General features: G+C 40.0%; 1 protein-coding gene across 1 annotated transcript in view; it reads left to right on the top strand.

The window, feature by feature from the left end:
- The window catches only part of LOC149471958 (dynein axonemal heavy chain 3-like), a 710,466-nt gene that overhangs the window by 277,086 nt on the left and 405,772 nt on the right, over positions 1-27,608 (top strand). Inside the window, exons 13-14 of the mRNA XM_089652692.1 lie at positions 7,115-7,273; positions 21,995-22,102. Coding sequence (XP_089508818.1) covers positions 7,115-7,273; positions 21,995-22,102 — 267 coding nt within the window. The remainder of the gene's footprint in view (positions 1-7,114; positions 7,274-21,994; positions 22,103-27,608) is intronic.

Here is a 27,608-nt window from a genome sequence, read left to right on the forward strand (position 1 = left end):
CTAGATGATATAGTGGTGCTATTTTCACCACATTTGAGTACCATTTTTCATGCTTAGATGTTGTGTTCACCCTGTTGCCCTGTTCTGCTTTCCCAATCTAGACATTGTGTGTGATCTCTATAACTGATCCAGTTGTGGTGAGATAGCTATACCTTACAATGTCAGCAGCATTGGCAGGCAGTGAATCTCTCCAAAAGACGTCTTGCAGATCATAGAAAACGTTAATCAAAAACTTGTGCCGATCTTGACAGATTAACATCAGGTCAAAAAATCATAGTATGCCTAGCTCCAGCAATTACATGTGGTCATAACATAAACTAATAAGAAAGCATTTCCTAGATATGGGGTGAGGAAGGGACAACCTTCCCATCTAAATCTATCATTTCAAATGTTAAACAGTTGGGAATCAAGTCCAAACATTCATGGCTGGTTCATGCCAGATTCAGTCCAGTGCATTTATCAATCTGCATCAAAAATGCATGCATAATGTTTCCATGTATTTCAATGTCCGTAGTTCATACATGTGCAGTCAGCTCTAGTGCAGTCAACAAAAGTAGAACCTGCTGCACTTTTTTCTGTATGGAACATATCTGGAACTCAGCAAAATGCATGTGAACACACCAAAAAAGCACCGGAATGCACATTGTCCTGGGAATTTTTAAGTGCCAAATTAAAAACTGAGAAAAAAGCACCGGACCGCATTGTTTCAAAAATGCATATGCAAAAACACATTTGGAACTCAGAAATTGTTATGTGAACCAGCCCTAAGTGAAGAATATTCCTTGAACACCTCAAAAAGAAGAAAGGAGGAGAACAAGCAAACATTAACATAGTGTAAAACTTGTTAAGTCATGGTTGGTGTTTTTAAGATGGCACAGAAGATTTTGAATGTATCTTGGGAGAGGATAGCAGCAACACACACCAGTCCTTCTTACCTTCCTTTGAATCATATTCTGCAGAGGGGAAGGCAGCAACATGCCTTAGTCTTTCTTACCTCCCTTTGATTCGAGTTGTTAATTTAGAAGATGAATCCTCCTCAAAAGAAGTACTTGTTCAAATGTAGAATCAGTATGAATTGTGTCACCATTCAAGAAGTCAGAAGAGGATGACCATGAAGTATTAAGAAATGTAGCGGCTGGTACTGCATGAGGGCCTTGATCAGCAGAGTTGAGGTCTGTAGGCACATATTGCTATTGATCGGGATTGGAGAACCTTCTGATGTTTTCTATTCTGTTACTGACATACACATAGAATGGCTTTGTTTAGTTGGGAATGTATCCCAGCACTACCTTGCTGTCTGTGTAAAAGTGAAAAGAGTCTATTTCAAAGTTCATTTCGCTTTTTATAAGCTCAGCAATTTCAGTGGCTAACAGAGCTGCACAAAGTTTAAGCCTTATAATGGTACTGTGTGTGCTGGTTTTGGGGTCAGCTTGCCCTTACCAAGGAAAAACCCCACACTTACTTTGTCTCTTGGATCTATAACTTTGAGGTAGGCTACTGTAGCTATTGTTACAATGAGAAAACATGGATCTCTCTTCTGGTGCCCAGGGTGTATGTTTATGTTATGCTTACTGTGAGGAACATGGTGCCTGACCCCTGACCTTCTCACCAACTTGTGATAAAGGACCAGCCAGTTTCACACTACACTGTCACTTGCATAACAATGCCACTCTCAGTTGCATCATGAGATTTTCCAAATCTCGGGACCACAATATATGTGCCAGCAGTCTGAGAACGATTGCCACTGGGTTAATTAACAATGCAATTAACCCTTCAAACTCCAATCTGCCACCAGATAGCTTTGGGACTATCAACCCTTCACAATGTTAGCAAGAATAAATATGAACAATAAACATCTGTAACACACACTGTCACCACAGACAGGTATATTCAGAGGATTATTATATACAGTGGCACTCTTCAAGAGACAGGGATTCTTTAGTTTGCATTAAAACCACTGGAGACAATTTTAACAATTTTCAAAAAGAGGTTTATTAATGAAAAGGTCAAATGGTGCAATTAAAATATTTACAGAAAGGGATGTCACAAAGAAATGACAAGAACAATAAAGCAGCAGAGAAATAAAAGAAAGGAGTTAAAAAGGAAGAATACTTGCAAAGTCTTTGGTTTTAGTAGAGTCCAATTGTCCAGACAAAAACATTGCCATGGCTCTCTTGGGTGTTCCTTGGTTGATGGTAAAGGAGAGCTTGCTTACTAGATCCGGTCAGTCCCTTTTCTGTGATATCAAAGGGGTGTCGCCAGAGATCAACTGACCAATAATCCAGTTTAAGGGATAGGTGCTGGGAGGCCACCATGTTTACAACCAATTCCCAAATACAGTTTTACACTAATATTCATAACTTCCAATACGTGCAGGTGGCATTCTAGAAAATGGCATGATATTATTAAGAATTATATTTCGAACCCAGGGATACCAAACACAGTGTACCTTGTCACCCAGGAGGCAGGAGACTGCTTTCTCCCTTTTCTTATGTCATACATAGTCACGTATGACCTTGATTTGTTTGGTATGATATTCCCTATTCAAATATATACCTAATATTAATGTGTCCTGTTCCAGTTGAATTCTATGTATTGTATGTGGAATTGTTGCATTGTGGAATAGATGTTTTATGGCACGCTCTGCATTCCTAGAGCCTTAATGGCCTTACAGGTCATGTGACGGCTTGACTGAGTTATTATTGTTTTATGATAGGGCAGAGGAAAGTGTTTTTCATGGTTCATGGAAACAAACATCCTGCCAAGACTAATTAGTTGTTTACAGCTCTGGCCAGGTCTGGACACTGCATCTATTTGTGTTTTAATTAAGATAAGAGGTTCTTTTGAAGTCCATTAAAAGTTACAGCTACAAATTCCTTAGTTTGCAAAGGGGGGGGAGTAGGAACACTGCTCATGAGACCTGCACAAGATGGCTGTCGCGTAGAGGTTCCATGTCCCTATTGCGCACAATTTTTACACTTACCAAGTCAAACAGTTTTGATCTTGCAAGAGATTGGTTATTCTGATCATCTAGAATACCATACAATCTTACAGCTATTTAAGGTTGACCGGTTGGGGTATACACAAACTAAGCATAGTTTGGCACAGGGTTTGTCACAGAGTCCTTCTCCACAAACATCTGTACATGTAGAAAAAACTGTAGTATAAAGCACTGTTTGGTCTGTGCTCTCCCTGCCATGCCTTGCCTGAGATCCTGGCACATAATCATCACTGTCACATTCTATTCACCTAATAGTAGCCTTACAGTCTTTAGTTTTGTGTTCTGTGGAGGCACAGCTTTGGAAACCAACCTCAAAAGTGTGGGGTGTGTACAGGGGAAAAGAGGATCAGTGTATACAGTGGGTCAGTATATACAGAGGGCAGGACAATGTGTACAGGGGTAAATTTATTTGGGATAATTCCCTGGTTGTGTTAATTTTTTTTTCTACTCAAACTAAAAATCTATGCACAATATTGAGCATAATGTAGCCACACCCACTGCCATGGTGTGCATAGCATGCTATAGGTCATCATCTCCCTGGTAGGAGCCCCAGAGAATTGCTTTGCTCAGGGGCTCATGATGCAAAGTTTGAAGGTGGATTTCCAGCCTCTGTAGCTTTCAGGTTTATCATCAAACATAGTGAGACCTGTCTTAGTGAGCTCTTCATGAAGCATGTATTTAGCGAACTGTGACAAATCTGTGTTTTCAGACTTTGGATGCATAGCTGCATGTGGAACAAAGTAAGTTACATTGGCTAGTGTGCTAACATTGAGCAACTTTTGAAGCAATGGTTGTGCAAAGATGTACATACCTGACACTTGCCAGAGTTGATTGCTGTGTTGGGTCTCATGGTAAGATGCATTGTCTATTATCTGCATAGTGGTGTCTACAATTTGCTGAGGCTCAAAAGCCTGGTGTGCTGGGGAATGAGAAGGAAGATCATATTGAGAAGTGGTAGGGGAGGTGTGCTTACCTTGGTTGAGGGCTACAGCTGCTGTGGCTAAGAGTGGAAGTTTTGGGAGAGTGTATTAAGAATATGATGAATATGATGCAACTGAGTGTCTAATGCTGTTACCTCCTTCACTTTCGCTAGCAGCTTGCTCTAAAACCTTTAACCTTGCCATGGTATCATGCTTACATTGTTTCTGCAAAGCTTCCATCTCTGCTGTTTTTTATCCAGTTTCTGATTCTATCTCTGCTTTCTTGCATGCAGTTTCTGTTTCCATCTGTGCATTCTTGCAAGCAGTTTCGTCTTTCTTCTCTGCTTTCTTGCAAACAGCTTCTTAGGCTTCTGCTTGCATCTCTGCTTTCTTTTGGGCACAGGCTGCCTGAAATTTCAAAGATTAAGCTTTATTAAGTTGTTTGCTGAGAGTGGAAGATCTTGATTGTAGAGACTTGGCAGATCTTGAGGAGTGTCTCATAGATGCAGAGCAATGGGATTTAGATTCATGATGTTGTGTGATTCTCACCTCTGCCTTTGTCTTAATTCTTCCTGTGACTCTTCAGCATTGTTAAAGAGAGTAGTAGATTTAAAGTGGTTCTAAAGCCTTAAAGTTTTTTTTTACTTTAACGTATTCTCTGGGCTGTGCACAAGAGCAACGGCTCTCTCCATTCTCTACCTCCTCACAGGGAAGATTGATTGCAGTGGGAGCCAATGGATTCAGGCAGCTGGGCTCAGGAGCAAGCCTGCACAAGTACCCCCCCAGCAACCGGCTTGCTGGTGGGGTACTTGGGAGGTAGGAGAAGCCAGGAGCATTGGCGGGGGACTCCAGAAGAGGACAAATAGGGCTGCTCTGTGCAAAATTATAGGCCAGAGCAGGTAAGTATAACATGTTTGTTATTTTAAAAAATTAAAGGTTTAGAATCACTTTAAAGCATAGTCTTTGATAACTCTTATAGATAGCATTGACTTGTTTGCGAGCACAATCTAGATGTAGTACCTCGTGAAAAGGCTGAGAAAGGGATGACATGTGATCTACTATTTTAGACCACAAGTGATTAACAGTTCTTCTTTATCAGTATCATAATTCTGTTGAACCTACCAACCTGGTTTAACCAAGCATTAACCTTGTCTGCTTAGTTCCTGATCTGGAAAGAATTCTGGTTCTACCTGTGTTTCTGCTTCCACAGAAAATGTAATGTTTTGTGGAGACATTGTTCTGACAATGAAAGTTTTAACTGGCAGTCTCTGAGAAATGTATCAATTGCTTGGCTCTGTGTCTGGAGGTTGTGAACACAGCCTGCTTTCTCAAAAACAAGAAAAGCATTTACCTCCAATAAATGTGCCCTCATAAAATGCAATAGAGTGTGGATAAAACAATAAAATAATTAATATATGCCATGATCTCTAAATAATACAAAACACACGCATAAACATTGTATGTATCAACTACTCATGAGTAGACCAAATAGATTAGTGAAAAAAATATTAATTCATATAATTACATGGAATAAATAAGTGAAGTGTCCATAACATAAATAATCAGTACTATGATATACTGATAGAGAACTTCTTTTCCATGTGCCCATGAAACACATGCAATGCAAGTGATCCAATATTCCTTCACCACGTGTACTAAGATTGGCAACTTACCAGATGCCCATCATAACCAGTGTGTTCAGTATCCACATAACCTCATTATATTGAAGGAGAATGAAAGAAAACAGCAGACAATCTTGCAATATTATGACTGTCCAGAGGGGGTTGTCAACTGACAGCATGGCCGCTGTCGTCATTTCTGGTCCCTTCTACACATCACTTCCGGTGATTGGTTCCTGACTCGTGGAACGCACGCTGGCTAAAATACAGCGAACGGCGTGGCGCAGCACTTTTGGTTCAACCTGTGTTTTATTTTGGTGCTTGGGAGGCAAAATACCATTTAGTGCAATATTTCTATGTATTCAGATTGATTCCATTAAACATATCACACTATGGGAGCAATATTTTCTCTTTTTTTAACATATATGGGGTTGATACCCTCCTCTGGACTGTCAGAATATTGCAAGAGTCTCTGCTGTTTTTTTCATTCCCCTTCAATAGGTTGAGGTTATGTGGATACTCAGAAAGGCCACACCTGAAGAGGCAAAGGAATCTAGGCAAATGGTCTGCAGCCAAGTGGGAGGCCCTTCAATGCACAAACCAGTTTGTTGGCAGTCAGACAGGAGCCTAATAAATCACAGCTTCTCTGGAAGACCCAACTACAGTAGGGGTACTGCAGCCCCCAATTGATACCAGATTACTCTACTTGCCACCCCCCCCCCCTCCCCACCACTTGTCCTTTGGCCTGGAATCCCTCCAGCTGTTCACCTGTGTTGCCAGAACCTCACCAAGGGAAATGATGCTGTTGGAGGATGAGGATGCATGCAAGTAGTTGTTTATGTTAAGAGTTGTTTTACTGAAGTAGTGATCCTCAGCTAGCTCGACTAGATTCTTTGTTGCTCTAAAGTCTTATAGAGACTATGCTATGCAACATGTTACCCTGATTGACACATAGAGACATTGCTGTGAAGAGTTCATATCTGCACAGCTTTCATACTTTGTAATACTTTTGTATTATTCTGCAGTGTATGTATGCTCTTTGCCATTCTGACCCTATTTTGCATTATTGATTCCAACTTTGCACCTGTTCTATAAACTGCAGATTACAATTACTCTCTGTTTGATCATTTGGTCAATTACTTATGCTGTCACAGTTGAATCTGTAAATGTCTCCTCCACAGTATTTTCAGCCTTGGAGAAAATGTACAACTTTTCACAGTCAATTTACTCAAGCTAATTTACTTTAAAATCATTGGACTAAATTGATTGGGTTAAAAATTGCACAATTTTAGCATAAAAAGAAAAGATGATTGCATTTTAAAACTGTTTTCTAAATTAAGCATGAAAAGTGTTTGATGTCTAAAAAATATGTGTACTCATTATATAGATTATCTAGTGAATAGTGTTTAAAGTTATAGCTGGGTCTTCATCTTATTATATGCATAATATGATGAGCATTTTTTTTTTCTAGACCAGTTATTGAAGTATGGCACGAGAGATTTTAACATCATTTTTGTATGTGATGAAAAATGAGCACATGTCCATAAACCACATTTTTTTTAATGTCTTTGCAGGATGAATGTGAGCAGAAACTAAGTGTTGCAATACCAGCACTTAATGCTGCAATTGTGGCACTGGACACACTGAAAGCCAGTGATATCACCCTGTTGAAAACAATGCAAAACCCACCTTCTGGAGTTCGACTTACTCTGTCAGCAATTTGCATTTTAAAGGTATTCATACATTTATATTGTCATTTTAGACAACAGTAGCTCCTGTCACTTTTTGAATTTATCACAGTTGTGAGTAGCTTTGTCTCCACAGCTGTGTCATTGATTCACAGAAATTTGTGAATAAAAAATAACTGCCATCATGGCAAAAGGACTGATAGATATCAGTCGAATGGAAATGCAGTGATTGCTGCAGTTGTAGTTCTTTGACATTTCCTCCAGATCAGGAAATGAAAATCTGTAGCTCTGCATTGCACCTGAGATCCACTAGTTGCAATGCTTTGCAGGCTCATATGCAAAAAAATAATATGCATCAGGGAGAAATCTTAGCCTCAATAAACATCACAGGCGCCTTCCTCCATGTTCCTATTTCCCACAACCATCAACATTTCCTTTGGTTTGTGGTAGGGGAACCCTACTACCAGTTTGAGGCCCTTCCTTTTGACCTGGCGTCTGCTCCTCAGGTTTATTCCCCCAACTTCTGCCACCAACTCTGGCACAATTCAGATACTGTTGGATTTTAGTTGAATCATGAGTGTCCACAAGTTTGGCTCCCCTTGCTAGGAATAAATGGGACCTTTTCTGGATTAAAGGAGACCAAAGTTTTCCTTCCTTCAGAGAAGCTTCTAAAACAGCAACTTCACATCTTTCACCTCTCCTCCAATTGGACATTGTCCATCCACTGTTGTATGATGGTTCTGGGGCTCATGGTCACCTCCTTGCAAGCAGTTACCTATGCACAACCAGAAACCTGCAGCGGGACATTTTCACAACAATGGAACAAAGTTCCTGACTCTCAAAACAATACCATTTGATCTCACTGAGTGAAGACTTCCATAGCTACATTCCCCTCTACTACTGGCTGAAGATGCAAGCTTTTACATTTATTTTCACCTGCTGGGTGAACACTGTGGATTAGTACATTTTTTTTAACCTGACCAACTATGTAATTATGCTTATTGGTTGCTATATGTAACTAACCAATTTAATACTCTTAATTAGGATGAAGGCTGAGTAATATCCCAGCAAGTTATTTGCCAATTTATTCCCATATGTGGGGGAAAAAATGTTCTTAGCCCTGCCACTGTCAGCCTGATTAATTCCCTAGGTCATTCCGTCCATGAAAATGACATTCAGTTCACATTTAAAATAATTTATACTGTTGACTGTTAATGGCTTCTTTTGTTGGAAAACTATAGAGTACCATACAGAATAAAGAGCCAGCATATTAATGATATAGTAGAAGTGAACATTAGGTGGCTATCTTGGGCAGAATGTATTTATACCCTTATTCATCCCAGCTAAGGAAACCTGTGCTCTTCAGCAAACCAGATTTCTATTCTGGAGTTGAACCTTGATGCAGATACTGGACCTAACAACACTCTTAGACAGACACCCCTTGCTTTTTCAGAAATTAAGTGCATTATTTTCAGTGAAGATCAGTATATTTAAAAAAAAAGTGCTATTTTTTTTACTATTCACATACAAAAACACATTTTCATGTCAAATGATACTTTAGGTGTACAGTAATTATGTGAAATTTACTTTATTAATTTCACTTTTGGTTTCTAACATTGGGAACAAATGTATTAACCAAGCTGTATCCTTACATTTTGTGCAAAATGTGCAGTTATGGCGTTATTAAAATTTCTTTAATTATCTTCTCCATGTATGAAGTATGAAAGGTAGCGCTTGGGTTTAGTACATTAGATACTTTACATCCATGTCTAAACAGGAAATAGTCAATCTCCAGCTGTTATAATACAAAGCTCCAGTTTTGTTGAAACAAAATGAAAGATAACCTCTTCTAAGTTGTGACATTTATTAGCAGGACAAAGAAAATTTTGCAAAGTAAACGTGTTATCCCTACATGTAAATACAAGATATAGAATTTCTAATATATACCGTAGTTGACTACCCCATTATGGGATGTTTTTGTTTCCCTTACAGAAAATACTGTATATTATAAGAGGTTACAGCAGATGAACTCAACTTTTAAGAATGCTAGTTCCCTGATTGCCATGTTGATACTTTGGGTTTACTTTCAATAGATTTTTATTAAGGTTTTAACAGAATACAGTGAATAACCATCAACAATTGCAGTAATAAGTAGCATAGGATAACAAAAGACAAGGAGTCCATAATGAATGCAAAGGGGTACATACAATCCGCAAATGTCTGGTTATAACATCTAAATTCAAAATAAAAGCTAAAGCAAGCAATGGTCAACATCCCCTAAGCATCACTTAATAATCTCCCTAAAAGGGAACTGTTGGTACCAGACACCTCAGGTGGCTGCTTCAAACACTCCTTGTAACTGGTAAAAGACTACCAGAAAGAAGGGAGAAAAAGAAGAAAAGAGAAGAAAAAGAGTTATATAGATAGAAAGAAATGCCCAGAGCATGATGATCAAATTGCATACATACCCTGTACCCACCAATCAATTATAAAGTGATTTTCATAAAATCAGCCCAAGGTTCCCATGTACTTTCAAATCTAGCAACGGTATCATGAAGTATACTAACAGCGTTCTCTTGAACCATAATACAAGTGATCTTCTTCGTCGTCTGGGCAGCCGAGACAGAGGGTTGCTTCCATTGCCCTAGCAATAGTCATCTTTGCTCCCAGTAGAACAAACAAAATCAAGCGTTGTAGGTGTCGAAGGGCATCCTTTACTACTGCATTAAGCAAGGCCACTGATGGGTCTGAGGAATAGATAGCCCCGTAACTCTATGTAAAATATTGAATACGCCATTCCAAAAGCTTCTTAACTGTGGACATTCCCACCATACATGAAGCATGGATCCAATCATGCTACATCCTCTAAAACAGAGAGGAGAAGCCGAGGGATACATTTTAGCTAGCCATATGGGAACCAAGTACCAAAGGGCAATTAGTTTAACATTAGCTTCTATCAAAGATACATTCATAATACCAGAGTATGATTTTAAAAAACGTGTGTGCCAAACCTCAATCTTGACCTCCACCTCAAGATCTTTTTCTCAGGCAAACATATAAGAAAATTTGGAAGGAGAAGTCAGTAGCAGTCCATATATGAGAGAAATACCTCCTCTCTGGCCAGTGTCCTGTGTGCACTATTTTTCACATGGAGAGATCTTGTATTGTCCCGATTGATTGGGTACGAGGGATCGCAAAGAATGCGAGATTTGAAGAAAACGAAGCCGTTCGGTTTGGGAAATTTATAAAACCTTGATACAATAGCATAAAGTAAAGGGCCTTCTATGGGTAAAAAACTGTCCAATTCGATATAGCCCTTTGTCAAGCCACCATTTAAATGCCTTAATATCCCGACCTGGCAGAAAGTTTGGATTATTGAAAATATGGGCTAGCAGAGAAAGTGGGGAGAGCCTTGAGCCTGTCCTAAAGTGAAACCGACTATGATAGGGTCAGAGTCAATATTGACGGATGATTCTGGTTTATCCCTTCTCTTGTAGACCACTGAAAGTTGGGCCAATTGAGCTGCCTGATAATACCTATAAAGTTCCAGGAGTCCCTGCCCACCCCTGGTCTTAGGACAGAAAAGGATCTTTTTAGCAAAGCGACGGCCCTTATTGCCCCAAATAAATCTAATTACTGAAGATTGGAATTTCTCCAATACTGCGCATGGAATAGGAATGGGGAAAGACCGGAAGTAATATAGAAGTTGTGGGAGCAAGGTCATTTTAATGAAATGCAGTCTGCCCAGCCAGGAGAGAGAATGAGCCTACCACTTCTGGAGATCTGCCTCAAGCTTATGAAAAAGTGGCAGATAACTGGATCCATACAGAAATTCCATATTGGCCATCAGCTGTACACCCAGATATGGGATATGAGAGTCACTCCAATCAAAGAGAAAGGACTCCTGAAGTAGGGCAAGCAATCCTGGTGGGACAGAGACATTCAGAGTCAATGACTTGGTAATATTAACCTCTAAACCCGGCACCCTGCCAAACTCTCATAATAAGCGTATTACCTTTGGGGTGGAAGTCAGTGGAGAAGTCAAAAACATCAGAAAGTCATCCGCAAACAGTGCACACTTGTGTTCCTGCGGGCCATAGCGTACACCTCGACTATCGGGATCCGACCGAATTGCCACTCTGAGGGTTTCAATAGTCATAGCAAAAATTAAGGGAGATAAGGGGCACCCTTGCCGTGTACCCCGAGCAATCCTAATCGACTGAGAAAACTGACCCTGTAAGCAAACCTGTGTTAACGGGAAAGAATAAAGAGCCTGTAGCATGTCTAAAAAATGTGGGCCGAACTCTCAAACTTCCAAGCTTCTGAAAAAAAAGGTTCAGGACACTGTGTCAAAGGTCTTCTGTAAATCTATGGATAACATAAATCTTTCCTGGGGGTCCACCATCCCATTGGGATCACAGCAGGGATACCACGTCAATGGCTCTATGGATCTGGTCTGGTCCCTGTCTACTTGTTATAAACCCAACGTGATCATTGTGTATATATGCGCCTATGAATGAATATAGGCTGTGTTCAGTGAGGGGTCTAGAGATTCCCCACACTGTAGAGAGTTTTAAAAAATTAGCTAAATACAGGGAGAGGGTGTGTCAGGGTCCTGTCCACGGCAGGAGTTCTGGAAGCATTTCTGCCAATACTCTACATGGCCACAGAAGTACACATCAGCCTCAGTCTGGTGCCAGATGGCTTTTATAAGGAGGTTCATCACTTCCTCTGGTTGCTGGATGATCTCTAGCTCCCGTGCCCTGTTCCTTGTTCCTGTTTCCTGTGTTTCTGACTTGTGATTTCCTGTTACTGACTCGGCTTGCTCCTGGACCTGTCTACTCTGATTTACCCCTGATCTGACCTCGGCTTGGCTTACAGATACTCTCTCTCTCTTGCTCCTATGTGAATGACCTCGGCTTTCCCATCTGATTACGTCCGCTCTGATTCCCACCTGGTACCTGACCTTGGCTTGAACCGACTACCCAGTAAACATGCAAATCCCGGAAGGGCTTGCATACCACGCACAGGCGCCTCCTGTCTACAGACCTATCTCCATGCACCAGCTGTGCTTCTGAGTGGACTACCAACCAGCAGTCCTACAGGCGACCTGTGCAACTTTGGGCCAGACTCCCGCTGTCCCACTCTCAGGGGAGTCTGGAACTTAGCCGCAAGAGAAGCCCTCTCTCCATTGGCCTCCATCACCAGGTACATGATAGGGTGGGAGCAAATGTTTTACAATATAGCAAAGAAAAGCCACCTGGGCCTAGGGCAGAGCTCCTCTTGGCAGATTTAATTGCCCCAATAACCTCCAAACTGGAAATAGGGGCCTCCAGCTTAGCCCTTTGGGCCATTGTTAAATGGGGTAAAGGTAAGTCCTGCAAAGAGGCATTAACCACCTCCCTGGAGACTAAGGATCCCAGCTGATAAAACTAGGAGTAGAAAGCATGAAACTCCTCCATTATTTTTTGTGGACTTTGGGTATATCCCCCTAGAGCAGATTAAATTTATTGGCAGTATATGAGATCGAGTTTTGGGTGTCAGCTTATGAGCCAACATCGAGCCAATTCTATCCCATCGGCAGTAAAACCATGCGTTGGTCCACCTCAAATCCGTCTTGGCCCTAGTCGTCAATGCTAAATTCAAAGCTAGATTTTTTTTTAAATTTAAATATTTTATTATTGTTTTTCAAATCACCATTTTAAATATACAAAAAAAACCCAGAATACATTACATATATCTGTCAAACATTCCCCACATATAACCTTAGTCTTGGTGACCTTTTACCCCTTTTCTATCCCCCCCAACCCCCCTTTGATTATGCGCTTTTAATTTCACACTTAAAATTCTATTCCTTGAGTAATACTGATATTACACTATATTTATCCCCTTTAACGTCTTTTCCCTATTTCACATGTTTTAAGTATAAGTCTGACTTTTTAAATTGCACCCACTTTTCCCATCTTGTATGGAAGACCTCCATTTTATCTTCCTCCATATGGCAAAGTTCCTCCACTCTATATATATTCTCCACTCTTTCTACCCAATCCTTTATTCTCAGAGCCTGTTGTTTCCTCCAAAACTTGGGTACCAGTCCCTTCGCTGCATTCAGATAATACAATAATCCAGTTTTTTAATATTTTTTAACTGAGAATTCGGTACCATAAAGAAGACAAGTCTCGGGGTCCTTAGGAATATTTACCTCTGTTATTTCCTGAATTATACTCACTATACCCTCCCAGTATTTTTTAATTTTTTGATACTCCCACCATAGGTGAAACATTGTACCTCTCTCTCCACATCTCCGCCAACATAAAGGTGAGTTATCTCCACTTATTCTATGTTCTACATTCGGTGTAATATACCATCTTACTAAACACTTGTAATTCATTTCCACTTCCTTCATGTTTACATTCCCATGAATTAAACTATATATTTTCTTTTGTTTTCCCTCATCAATTATTACTTCTAAATCCCTTTCCCATTTCTCTATAAATTATGGCCTTATAGCCGTGGTTAATCCTGTGAGAATCTTATATATTTTAGTAATCCCATGCTTCCCATCTCCTCGCGTATCTAATACAGTTGTGTTTAAAATAATAGCAGTCAGATCACTAACCTGATCAATCACTGTTTTTGGTAGAAATGATATTTCTACATGGCAAATAATTTACTAGCAGGTGAAGTATTGTAATAGAAATCCAACATACCCAACAGTCATGACATGCATGCTGCTGATTCTGTGTAATTGAATCCCTAATTGAAAGGGGCATGTTCAAAATAATAGCAGTGTGGAGTTCTATTAGTGAGATCATTCATTCTTTGAAAAACAGGTGGCAATTATTGCCCTTATTTAAGGAAGGAAGGCAGCAAATGTTGTACATGCTGGTTACAGTGCATTTCTCTCTGAAATTCTAAGGAAAATGGGTCGTTTCAGACATTGTTCAGAAGAACAGCGCACCTTGATTAAAAAGTTGATTGGAGAGGGGAAAGCATATAAAGAAGTGCAGAAAATGATAGGCTGCTCAACTAAAATGATCGCAAATGGTTTAAAATGGCAATCAAAACCTGAAAGACGTGGAAGAAAGCGAAAAACTATCATTCGAATGGATAGAAGAATAGCCAAAATGGCAAGGACTCAGCCAACAATCAGCTCCAGGAAGATCAAAGGAGGTCTAAAGTTACCTGTGAGTACTGTTACAATTAGAAGACGCCTATGTGAAGATAAGCTATCTGCAAGAAGCCCTTGCAAAGTCCCATTGTTGAAAAAAAGACATGTGCCGAAGAGGTTACAATTTACCAAAGAGCACATTAACTGGCCTAAAGAGAAATGGCGCAACATTTTGTGGACTGATGAAAGTGAGATTGTTCTTTTTGGATCTAGTGGCCAGCGATAGTTTGTCAGACGACCCCCAAACACTGAATTCAAGCCACAGTACACTGTGAAGACAGTGAAGCATGGTTGCGCAAGCATCATGATATGGGGATGTTTCTCATACTACGGTGTTGGGCCTATTTATTGCATACCAGGGATCATGGATCAGTTTGAATACATCAGAATACTTGAAGAGGTCATGCTGCCTTATGCTGAAGAGGAAATACCCTTGAAATGGGTGTTCCAACAACACAATGACCCCAAACACACCAGTAAATGTGCAACATCTTGGTTCCAGACAGACAAGATTGACGTTATGGAGTGGCCAGCCCAATCCCCGGATCTTAATCCAATAGAAAACTTGTGGGGTGACATCAAAAATGCAGTTTCTGAGGCAAAACCAAGAAATAGAGAAGAACTGTGGAATGTAGTCCAATCATCCTGGGCTAGAATACCTGTTCACAGGTGCCAGAAGTTGGTTGACTCCATGCAACACAGATGTACAGCAGTTCTCACAAACAGTGCTTATACAACTAAATATTAATTAAGTGATTCAAAGGAAAGCAAAATCTTCAAACATTTTTCAGTTTATATAGTGAATGTTTGCGTTTGTAAAGAAGAATACAAACACTGCTATTTTTTGGAACAGTCTAATATTCACTTTTCTTCAATTTTTTAGAGGAACAACACAAATTTGATATATTTCTCTTCATGTTTTGATTTTTAATAGAATATGTAGTATTCCCAATGCATTTGTGTGTATGGAAATAAAAGCTATTAGAAGAATTTTGAGCTTTATTCACTTTTTTCAACACACTGCTATTATTTTGAACACAACTGTAAGTGCTCAAAGGGGTTCCAATCTTCTTTTTTTCTTAATGGCATTGGGAGCCTCCCTACAAAATGTTTTAGTTGACAATAACGCCATTCATCCATTCTCGCAAATATATCCCTCTTACTTTCCATTTTGCTAAGTGAACATAATTCTTCTCCCGCCATTATATCTCCTAATTGAACATCTTTCTTCTTTATCCACTTCCCTGTAATACTCTCTTTACCTGGAAGAAAAAACTCTGTGGATCCTAGGGGCATTAGCATTGAATTAAATTCCCACCCCCTTTGTTTGTGTAAAGTATCCCAAACTCTGAAAACATTACATGTAAACAAACTTGTGCTATCTTTTAATCCTCGAAATTGAGGTGGTACCCATATGATTCTACATAAATTTGTGTGACTTAGTGTATTTTCTATATTTACCCAACTTTTTCCCTATGCATTATGTGTCCAATCAAAAATTCTTGCCAATATTACTGAGTTATAGCATGTCTTCAGGTCCAGTACCCCCAGTCCGCCTTTTCCTTTATCTCTACTTAAGATTTCGTAATTTATTCTAGGCTTCTTATTTCTCCAGATATTTGATTTTAAAAATGTTTTAATTATTCTGAAATATGCCTCTGGGAGCTTAATTGGTATCATTTGAAATTTACATAGAATTTTAGGAACCATTACCATTTTTATTAAGTTTATCTGACCAATCCATGACTGAAATCCTCTTCCTAATTTCTTTATTTTGTCCTTAATCTCATTTAATAGTGGAATATAATTTAATCTATATAGATTCTTTAAAGATACAGTCAGCTTTATACCTAGATATTTTAGATCTCTTTCCTTCCAGATGAAAGGGAATTCCTCCTGTAAATTTTTTTTCTCTCTATTTATAAGGTTTATATTTAAGATCTCTGTTTTAGTTGGATTCATTTTTAAGTTTGACATCTCTCCGTATTCTTTTAAAGATTTCATTAAGTTTGGTAATGTTATCTTCGGATTTTCTACATAGAACAACATCTCATCTGCATAAGATGCCACCTTATGCTCAATTTCTCCTACCCAAATTGCTTTTATATCTATATTATTCCTAATGGTAGCCAAAAGAGATTCTAAAGTCAGTATATATAACGATGGGACAAAGGGCATCCCTATCTTGTTCCATTCTGCATTCCAGTATACTCGGATATTTCCCCATTTACCATTATTGCTGCCGAGGGTTGGCTATATAATTTCCTAATCCATTCTCTCATTCTAGGTCCCATGCCTATTACTTCTAAGGTATCTAACATATATCCCCAATTTACTCTATCAAATGCTTTTTCAGCATCAATCAAAAGTACCAACGCCGGAATTCTTTCTTTCCTACTTTTTTGTATAAGGAACAGAGATCTTAAACCGTTGTCTCTACCCTCTCTCCCTGGGACAAACCCCACTTGATCTATATGTATCCATCTCGGCATTCGGTCCTTCAATCTACTTGCCAGTACTTTTGCATATCGTTTAGTATCTATATTTAATAAGGAAATCGGTCTATTGCTTGAACAATGAGTATTATCTTTACCTTCCTTTTGTATGAGAACCACATGAGCTTGCAGGGATTCCCTCCTCAACTCCATCTCTCCACCCAAAGCATTCATATATATTCTCAATTTAGGTAGTAGAATTTCTTCATATTTTTTATAATATCTCACTGTATAATATCTCACTGTATTCCCATCAGGTTCTGTGCTTTTTAATGCAAGGTGTATTTCTTCCTGCGTTATAGCAGTTTCTAGGGATTCTAATTGTTCTTCAGTTAATTAAGGTATCCCCGCCTTTTTTAAATATGCCTATCTTCTCTCTTTATTTCTTACTTCATCTTCCCCTTTGGTACCAGGAGGCTTAATATTATATAACTTACTGTAATATTCTTTAAACACTTTTAGTATATTTTTAGTTGAATGAACCAATTCTTCTTTATTATCTCTTATTTTCTCTATATAATTCCTAGATTTTTTTTTTCCTCTGAGCCCTCATTAAATACTTTCCTGGTTTATCCCCCCATCTATACCTCTCACTTATCTGCCAGGGATCTCCTCGATCCCTGCCGCGATGGTCCCGGCGCAGGCGCACTGCTCCACCTAGTACACGGGCACTAGGTCCGGGCCGGCCGCGGCGTTCGAGCTCGCGCATGCGCAGTAGAAGCTGCGGCCGCCCGCTGGGCACCAATGGCAGCGCAGGGCGGGATATTTAAAGGTCCCTGAGCTGTCATTTCGTTGCCTTCTGGTCTTACCTGCTTCCTGTGTTCCTGTACCTGTGCCTAGTAAGTTATTGACCCGGATTGCCTTTGACCTTGCTGATTTCTCCTGCCCAGACCCTTGCTTGCCTGACCTCTCTCCCTGGATGCCCCTTATTAGATCTGACCTCCTGCTGCTGACCTGGCGTGTGACCCGACGATTCTCTGCCTGCTCCCTTGTACCTTACCGTCCTCTACAATACCGACTCGGCCTGTCTGACTACGCACTTGCTCAGCCATCCATCCATCCCATCGGGGTCACCCGACCTCCTCACATCTGGCTCTCCCTGGTTGGAGCCCCTGGCGAACACCACTACCACTGACAGGTGTGCTCAGCAGAGGCGACCTGGTCTCGGGGTACTACAAGTCCATCCCCACCATCAGGGGCCCTGGTGAACAAGTACCCTGGGGCTTAGACTCCGCGCTCTGGGCACGCCTGACCAGTGGAGTGCTAGTGGTGCCGCTCGGCGGTCCCTCACATTATCATTTTATTAAACACTCTCCTCTTCTCCCAGGATATTATTTAGATATTCTCTTTTATTTATTATCTTCTGCGTGATCTCTTTGGTTACTCTGTTTTCATTAGTCAGCTCTAAGTCACAAAGTTCCCTTAAAAGTGTGTTTACTTTTTCTCTTCTTTCCCTCTTCTTTTTTTGCTCCTATCACTATTAAAATTCTTCTAATGTAAACCTTGTATGCTTCCCACACCGTGGCTACCGACACTTCCTCAGAGTCGTTTTCTTCAAAAAATTGCTCTATTTCCTTCTTAACTTTCCAATCCGTCTCTTGATCCTGGAGAAGTGACTCATTCAGCTTCCAAAACTTTCCTCCCCTCTGTTCATTACCCCATAGCAATTGCATTGTAACAGGAGCATGGTCAGAAATCGACATAACTTCTATATTTACTTTGACCAGAGACTCAAAAAGCCTATGGTCCAACAGTATGTAATCCAATCTTGAATACATCTCATGTGCATGAGAGTAAAAAGTGTAGTCTCTTTCCTTTATATGCTTAATTATCTAAATGTCAACAAGCTGACACTACATTTTTTTCAAAATTTTTCAGAGATCTACCACTATCTCTCAGCACAGGAGAGGCCACATCTATTTGTGGATCCATACAAAAATTAAAATCTCCAGCCACAATCAATTCTCCTTTTTTGAAATCCATTAATTTCCTCAGAATATTTTTTAAGAATACCTCAGGGTTCTTATTCGGGCAATAAATATTTGCTAATGTACATTCTATTTCCTGTAGTTTTCCTTTCAAAAAGAGGAATCTCCCTTTCGGATCTACCAATATCTCCTCCAACTTAAACCTTATATTTTTCACAAATCCTATTGCCATTTCCTTTGCACACTTAATTGGGGAATCTGCATAATACCACTCAGGATAATATCTAGATTGTATCTTCACATTTGTTTCTTGTACTAAATGCGTCTCTTGTAGAAATACCACTGAAGAAGATCTATGCTGAAGTTCTTTAAATATCTTAAATCGCTTCCCTGGGCTATTTAAACCTTTAACATTATAAGTCACAAAGTGGATCTCTTCCGTTCTTCTCTTTTTCTCACCTCCTCTCATCCCTCTTCTCCCATCTCCTTTCTCTCCCTCTCTTCCCTATACCTTCACCTTCGTCCTCCAGGATTTCTCCAGATTAATATATTATTATTATTATACAGTATTTATAAAGTGCCAATAGCTCGCTCAGTGCTGTACATTACAAAGGGAGACAGAACATGCGACCATACAATAACAATACAATGTGATACACGAGGGATTCGAGGTCCCTACTCTTTCGAGCTTACAATCTAGAGTAGGGCCCTCAAACCCCTCGTGTATCACATTGTATTGTTATTGTACTGTCGCATGTTCTGTCTCCCTTTGCAACGTACAGCGCTGAGCGAACTATAGGCACTTTATAAATACTGTGTCCCACTTTCCTGCATAATCTCAGGTTACCAACCCCCCCATACCCTTCCCCCAACCTGTCCCCTTCCCTTTTAGGCTATTCTTTTGCCTCTGAATCATTTGTGGGCCTACTTCCACTTTTGATTCCACTATAGGGTGGAGCTCTGTTTATGGACACCTCTTCCCATTTGTCCTGCCAGAAGAGAAAAAAAAAAGAATCCAGGAGGAGGGTGGGAGGGGTAAAAGAGGATCGGGAGAAAGAATTAAAAAAAAACCCACCTCCCCTTCTCCCCCTCCCCCCCAAACTGCCCATCCCCCTCTCACTCTCCCCCCCCCCACCCCACCCAGGAATATCTATTTTCTGCAACTCAAGTCTCTCGCAGAAGTCTCTCAGCTCTTTGGGAAACTTTAATCTTGCCAATTGTCCATTTTTCCAGCAAATCAAACATCCTGGGGACCCCCAGCTATATCGGACGTTCTGCTTTTTCATTTGGTCTACTAATGGTTTTAATGTTTTCCTTCTTGACAAAGTCTCTGTGACAAGATCTGAGAATATCTGTAAATTTATTTCCCCATACTTTATAATAACTCTTCCTTTCATCTTCTTCCAGATCTCCTCTTTATCCCTATAACATCGAAATTGAGCAATGATATCTCTCGGCCTTTCCTTTCCTCCTTCTTGGTATATTCTTCCAATTCTTTACGCACCATCAATTTTATAGGGTTCTACTGTGGCTCTGTCCATTATTGCATCTAACATTTTCTCTACCGTTTCCCTCAGATCTTCTCCTTAGGGAATCTCTGGTAAACCACGTATCCTTAGGTTGCATCTTCTATTCCTATTTTCCCGATCTTCCAATTTATAAAGCAGATTTCTTTGTTCCTTTTTCATTTCCACCAGTTTATTTTCTAAGACCTGTATCTCTTGAGCCAGTTTATTTGTTTTTTCTTCCATCTTCTCCGCTCTAGAAAGAACATATCCCAGATCTTTAAGTAAATTTCCCATCTCAATTTTTATAGATAATTCCAGGCCTTTAAACATTTCTGCTATTTCTGTTTTAGTTGGTAAATGTAAATCTTGAACTTCTGATTTATCCATACCATTTATCTTTTCTATGTCTGCTTCTTCCAAATTTTGCCTAAAATTGGACATTCCCAGGGATCTTCTGGGGCTCCTACCACTACTGTTCTCTGTCACACTTTTTTCATTAATTCCACTTTGCCTCTCTGGGGTCTGTTTGTCCTGCCCGGGAATATATTTCTTAATTGAACATGAAATAGGGGCTTTTGATCCGCTTCCTTTTGTTGTTTTGTTCTTCATTTTGCTATATCTCGGATATCTAATGGAATCAATAATCTCCTCCTCCCTTTTAAATTTTCACCTTCTTCTTTCCCCCATCTCCCTTTTGGGCCCCCTGCAAGAACAAACGTTCTTTATTTGTTTTAATTTGAAAATATGGGACCGTCTGTAGTCTCCGTAGTGCCCCCTATATACAACCCCCCCTCCTTTAACAGTCCATGTTTACTTCATTTTTCGTTTTGACATATATCAGGTGTGTCATTTCTTCTGCCACTCTCACTCACCATTAGACTTTCTCTTTTCCACATATGGGGGGGTGGCTTCTGTCAATCTTCTTGGGGGGGTTGCAAAAGAGAGCCCCTTTAGTTCAAGGGTCTCTCTGGTGAGGGGTTCCCAATCATATATCAAACTTTTGCCCCTTTATCTCCTTTCCAGCTCCAGTCCACTGCAGGCTCGATTTGTACTCCTTCACAAAGAGAGGGAGGGTAAGGGAGACAGGGAGAGCTGGGGAGACCAAGAGAAAGGGGAGATATCAAGTTCACATATACGCTGCTATGCCAGCCGGCATCTCTCTCCTCTCAGGACTTCCCTGCAGCCGGTCACGTGTCCAACCGAAGTCCTCCGTGCCTCCGTTCCTAGGGCTTTTCGCCCTCCAGTCTCCTCCTCACAGCACACCGAGGACGCCCGGCTGACAACACCGCTAGAGGGTCTCATCCGCGGGATTCCACAGCCGTCCAGCCCACTTCTCCTCCCTGATGAAGGTAGGTCATACGACCTGTTGGCAAGTCTTTGGGGGAGCATGGGTGCGGGAGATCTCACCATGACCTCCCGCTCAGCTCCATAAGCAGGCTCCTCCCCCTCGACTGACGGTGAAAGCTAGCCCAGTTTGATTCCAGTTTAGCGAGGGTGTCCCTATTATTATTTTGCATTTATGGAGTTTGCCAAGTGACTGCAGACCATAGGACTGAGCCTTTTTTACATAAAGACTTCCAGTGTGATTTAAATTATTCTTATTTATTTTTGCTTTGTTGCTGATTGTAAAGAAGAGTGACAGTTGAAATTTTGTCTATTCCAAGGGGATTAAACCCGAAAAAAAAGGAGATCCGAGTGGAAAGTCTGCAGATGACTACTGGCCTGCTTCTAAAAAGATTTTGGGAGACATGAAGTTTTTGGACTCCCTAAAGGTACTGTTAATCTTAGACTGTTGTTTGGTACTGCTTTACATTTTCTTTTAAGGTGTACCTCTAGCCAAACCAGTTTTATTTATGTATCATACAGTATATAAAAAAATAAGTTTCCATCACACTAACAAACAGTGAATCAAAAATCACAAAACACAGATCAAATTCCTATGAAGTGCCAGTGAAACGTTCTCTCCCGTGCAAGCACAATCCTCCTAGTGATCATCACAGAATCTTCAAAGAGTGCTTACCAGAGACAATTCCCAGAAATGAGAGGCATCTCCATCATCCTTTTTGTAAACAATAAATAAATAAAAAAAAAAAATATATATATATATATATATAAAATGTATATATATATATATACACTATATTGCCAAAAGTATTGGGATGCTACCTTTACACGCACATGAACTTTAATGGCATCCCAATCTTAGTCTGTAGGGTTCAAAACTGAGTTGGCCCACCCCTTGGAGCTATACCAGCTTCAACACTTCTGGGAAGGCTGTCCACAAGGTTTAGGAGTGTGTCTATGGGAATGTTTGACCATTCTTTTAGAAACACATTTGTGAGGTCAGGCATTGATGTCGGACGAGAAGGCCTAGCTTGCAGTCTCAGCTCTAATTCATCCCAAAAGTGTTCTTTCATGTTGAGGTCAGGACTCTGTGCAGGCCAGTCAAGTTCCTCCATCCCAAACTCACACATCCATGTCTTTATGGACCTTGCTTTGTGCACTGAAGTGCAATCATGTTGGAACAGGAAGAGGCCATCCCCAAACTATCCCCACAAAGTTTGGAGCATTAAATTGTCCAAAATGTCTTGGTATGCTGGCACCTTAAGAGTTCCCTTCACTGGAGCTAAGGGGTCAAGTGCAACCTCTGAAAAATCATAATCCCTCCTCCACCAAACTTTACACATGTCAAAATGCAGTCAGGCAAGTACCGTTCTCCTGGCAACCACCAAACCCTAGACATGTCCATCAGATTGCCAGACAGAGAAGCCTGATTCATCACTTCAGAGAACACATCTCCCCTGCTCTAGAGTCCAGTGGTGGTGTGCTTTACACCACTGCATCAAATGCTTTACATTTGCACTTGGTGATGTAAGGCTTGAATGCAGCTGCTCAGCATGGAAACCCATTCCATGAAACTCTCTTTGCACTGTTGTTGTGCTAATCTGAAGGCCACACGAAGTTTGGCGTTCTTTAGCTATTGACTCTGCAGACATTTTACGTGGCCTTCCAGTTCATGGCTGAGTTGCTGTTCTTCCCAGTTGCTTCTACTTGGTTAAAATACCACTAACAGTTGATGGTGCCATGCTTGAATCCACTGAGCTCCTGAAAGCGACTCATTCTTTCACAGATGTTTGTAAAGGGAGTCTGCATGCCTAGCTGCTTGGTTTTATATACCTGTGGCCATGGAGGTGATTGGAACACCTGAATTCAATGATTGGGAGGGTTGTCCTAATACTTTTGGCAATATAGTGTATATATATATATATATATATATATATATATATATATATACGGTGGGGATCAAAAGTGTGGGCACCCCAGCTAAAAATTTGTATTAATGTGCATAAAGAAGCCAAGGAAAGATGGAAAAATCTCCAAAAGGCATCAAATTACAGATTAGACATTCTTATAATATGTCAACAAAAGTTAGATTTTATTTCCATCATTTACACTTTCAAAATAACAGAATACAAAAAAATGGCGTCTGCAAAAGTTTGGGCACCCTGCAGAATTTATAGCATGCACTGCCCCCTTTGCCAAGCTGAGACCTGCCAGTACCATGGATTGTTCTCAATCATCGTCTGGGAAGACCAAGTGATGTCAATCTCAAAGGTTTTAAATGCCCAGACTCATCTGACCTTGCCCCAACAATCAGCACCATGGGTTCTTCTAAGCAGTTGTCTAGAAAACTTAAACTGAAAATAGTTGACGCTCACAAAACTGGAGAAGGCTATAAGAAGATAGCAAAGCGTTTTCAGATGTCAATATCCTCTGTTCGGAATGTAATTAAGAAATGGCAGTCATCAGGAACAGTGGAAGTTAAAGCGAGATCTGGAAGACCAAGAAAAATATCAGACAGAACAGCTCGCAGGATTGTGAGAAAAACAATTCAAAACCCACGTTTGACTGCATGATCCCTCCAGAAAGATCTGGCAGACACTGGAGTTGTGGTACACTATTCCACTATAAAGAGATACTTGTACAAATATGGTCTTCATGGAAGAGTCATCAGAAGAAAACCTATTCTACGTCCTCACCACAAAAATCATCGTTTGAACTTTGCAAATGAACATATAGACAAGCCTGATGCATTTTGGAAACAAGTTCTGTGGACCGATGAGGTTAAAATTGAACTTTTTGGCCGGAATGAGCAAAGGTACGTTTGGAGAAGAAGGGGCACAGAATTTAATGAAAAGAACCTCTGTCCAGCTGTTAAGCATGGGGTTGGATCAATCATGCTTTAAGGTTGTGTTGCAGCCAGTGGCACAGGGAACATCTCATGAGTAGAAGGAAAAATGGATTCAATAAAATTTCAGCAAATTTTGGATGGTAACTTGATGCCATCAGTGAAAAAGCTGAAGTTAAAGAGAGGATGGCTTCTACAAATGGATAATGATCCTAAACACACCTCGAAATCCACGAGGGATTACATCAAGAGGCGTAAACTGAAGGTTTTGCCATGGCCTTCACAATCTCCTGACCTCAACATAATTGAAAATCTATGGATAGACCTTAAAAGAGCAGTGCGTGACAGACAGCCCAGAAATCTCAAAGAACTGGAAGACTTTTGTAAGGAAGAATGGGCAAAGATACCTCAAACAAGAATTGAAAGACTCTTGGCTGGCTACAAAAAGCGTTTACAAGCTGTGATACTTGCCAAAGGGGGCAGTACAAGATATTAACTCTGCAGGGTGCCCAAACCTTTGCAGACGCCATTTTTTTGTTTTCTGTTATTTTGAAAGTGTAAATGATGGAAATAAAATCTAACTTTTGTTGACATATTATAAGAATGTCTAATCTGTAATTTGATGCCTTTTGGAGATTTTTCCATCTTTCCTTGGCTTCTTTATGCACATTAATACAAATTTTTAGCTGGGGTGCCCAAACTTTCGATCCCCACTGTATATATTGTGAGAACTAGCGTAAAGGGTAGAGCTTTTACAGCACACAGCCACTCACTTTCTTCTTTTTTAAGGGACTTTTATTTATTTAAAGGAATGTTCCATACAATATGTTTCCCAAGCAGAGGTATCCACCATCAATACAAATTAAACAAATATTCAGCCTCCTGGCTCTCTCAGGTATACAGCCCCTTGCTGCTCTGGCTCCCACCTCCAGGTGGAGCCCTCCTGACTCCTGGGAAATGGCCTCCTGTCTGCTGGGGTGGAGCCTAGAACCCTGGTTAGGCTTTTACAAAAAGGCCTGCACACACCTGTGTAATTAGTGTGCTGGATGTTCACAAAACATGGACCCAGGATTGGAGATTTCATCCCTCCCAAATCACTTAGAAATCTCCAGGCTCTAGGTCCCAAAAAGGGCTTCACGAACCAATGAGGAAATTGACAAACCAGTTTCCTCTGCATTAAGCAAACTGCCTGGAGCCCCTCAACTTGTATAGATGAGAATCCTGGGTTATAACCTTGATTTAGACCATGGCAGGATAACGCCCTGCCACAATATATATATATATATACATACATATATACAGTATGGTGACTGGCACAGTCTGGAACCCCTGAAGACGTCACCACTTGAAGAATTGCACAGAACCAGATGGGCCGAGGTCATGGTGCATTACACTTACTACTGATTGGTAGTGCTGATTAGAGCTATGATTCATTGGCACATGTGAGCACTTTTAATCCTTCTTTTTAATAAATTAGTTTTAACTGGTATATACTATTGGAGTATTTTGGCTCCTCTTTCATATATATTATATCAATCCTTGGGAGAGATGATTACATGTGAAAGGTGAAGGAGTCTGTGACCGAACCTGGAGGAGGACATACCTCTGTTACTAAGTTGCATATGACCACTCAATATTTTGGGGGCCATTTAACTTTGTTAAATGTTCTTTAGTGACACTGTGCTGGTGTGTATTCATTGAGTGATTTTGCTTACAAAGGTGAACAAAGAAGTTTCACTGGCACTTTATGGAAATTTGATTTGTGGTTTGTGATTTACTGTATGTTATTATGATATAATCATGTATTTTTCTATGTTATATGCATCGAGTGGAACACTTCTGGGCACTAATTTCATTTTTAATATGATCATATATAGTTTATTTATTTCACAGAAATAGCGCTGCATATTTTGTTTTTAGTTTTACACTGTGTATCACATGTTGAGCAAGCTGCTTTATTTGGGTATTTAAAGTCTTTAGAGCAGCTCTACTTTTACACAACTGTTTTAGCTATGAATATAGTGGGAAAGGGCTACAAGCTCTAAATGGTTGCTGTCATCTCCAACAATGATGTAATAACATTTTTTAAGTAGGATGGGGAAAGATTAGAATGTTTTTTATTGCTGCCTGTGTCTTCTTTGGGCTACAAGTACGGCTTGGAATACTGGTAGAGATGGCTTTTTACTGTAGTCTCTGAAGCATATAAGATGACAACTTATGATTCATCTTACCTGCAACCACTGAAAACTGAAATATTTGTTCTGAATAAAGTTGAAATTGAGTATATTTGTGAAATTTCCAAATGTTCATAAATGATGTGTAGAATCTTGATGGTATTATTACATTCTTGCTATGCTATTTTTAAAATTTCCAACGACGTTTATTGAAAAAAATGTTTGAAAGGTATCAAGTCGTATGATTAATTAAGCTATGGTTCTGGGACTATGCTGGAAGAATGAACCGGGATCATTCTCGACTTGAGAGGTTTGATAAAACCCAAAAGTTAATTAAGAATTAATTGGAGATATGCAAAAAACCCTGACATGTCACTGGCCTTTGATAGATAAGTTGGATCGCTGTGCTCATGGGGTTAGAGACTCTAGCACAATTTAAAAGCCTATGAAAAGTAAGGCAGATAAAGTAGCAAAGAGAAAATGATTCCCAAAGATGTGCCCTATATGAAATACATGCCCATTAGCTGGGCAATGTTTTATGATGGCATGAAGGTATACCAGTGTCAATCTAATTTTACACTTAGTGAAAAACTTATAGACACAGCAACATTTAAAATCTGCATCATTTTATCATGTGCAGGGAACATTCACATTGATTGCAGTTTAGTAGTAAAGCAAACCTCGTGTGAAAATGCGCTGTCCTCTTATACTGCAACTCCCCCCCCCCCCCCACAATGTAAAAATACTAAGTGAACACAATAAAGAAAAAATATTGGAAGAAAAAAAAAACTCACCTTACACCTAAATTTTGACAACTTCCTAAGCATACCAAAGCTCACAAGAAAAAGATTTAGTATTATGCAGGAGTGCATTCTCATAGAATTTTGGATACTCAGCTTTCCAAGGATCCTCATA

The sequence above is a fragment of the Staurois parvus genome, unplaced genomic scaffold (genome assembly GCF_062004578.1).
Source record: "Staurois parvus isolate SC_StPar_1 unplaced genomic scaffold, SC_StPar_1.0 ptg000025l, whole genome shotgun sequence".
Classification (NCBI taxonomy): domain Eukaryota; kingdom Metazoa; phylum Chordata; class Amphibia; order Anura; family Ranidae; genus Staurois; species Staurois parvus.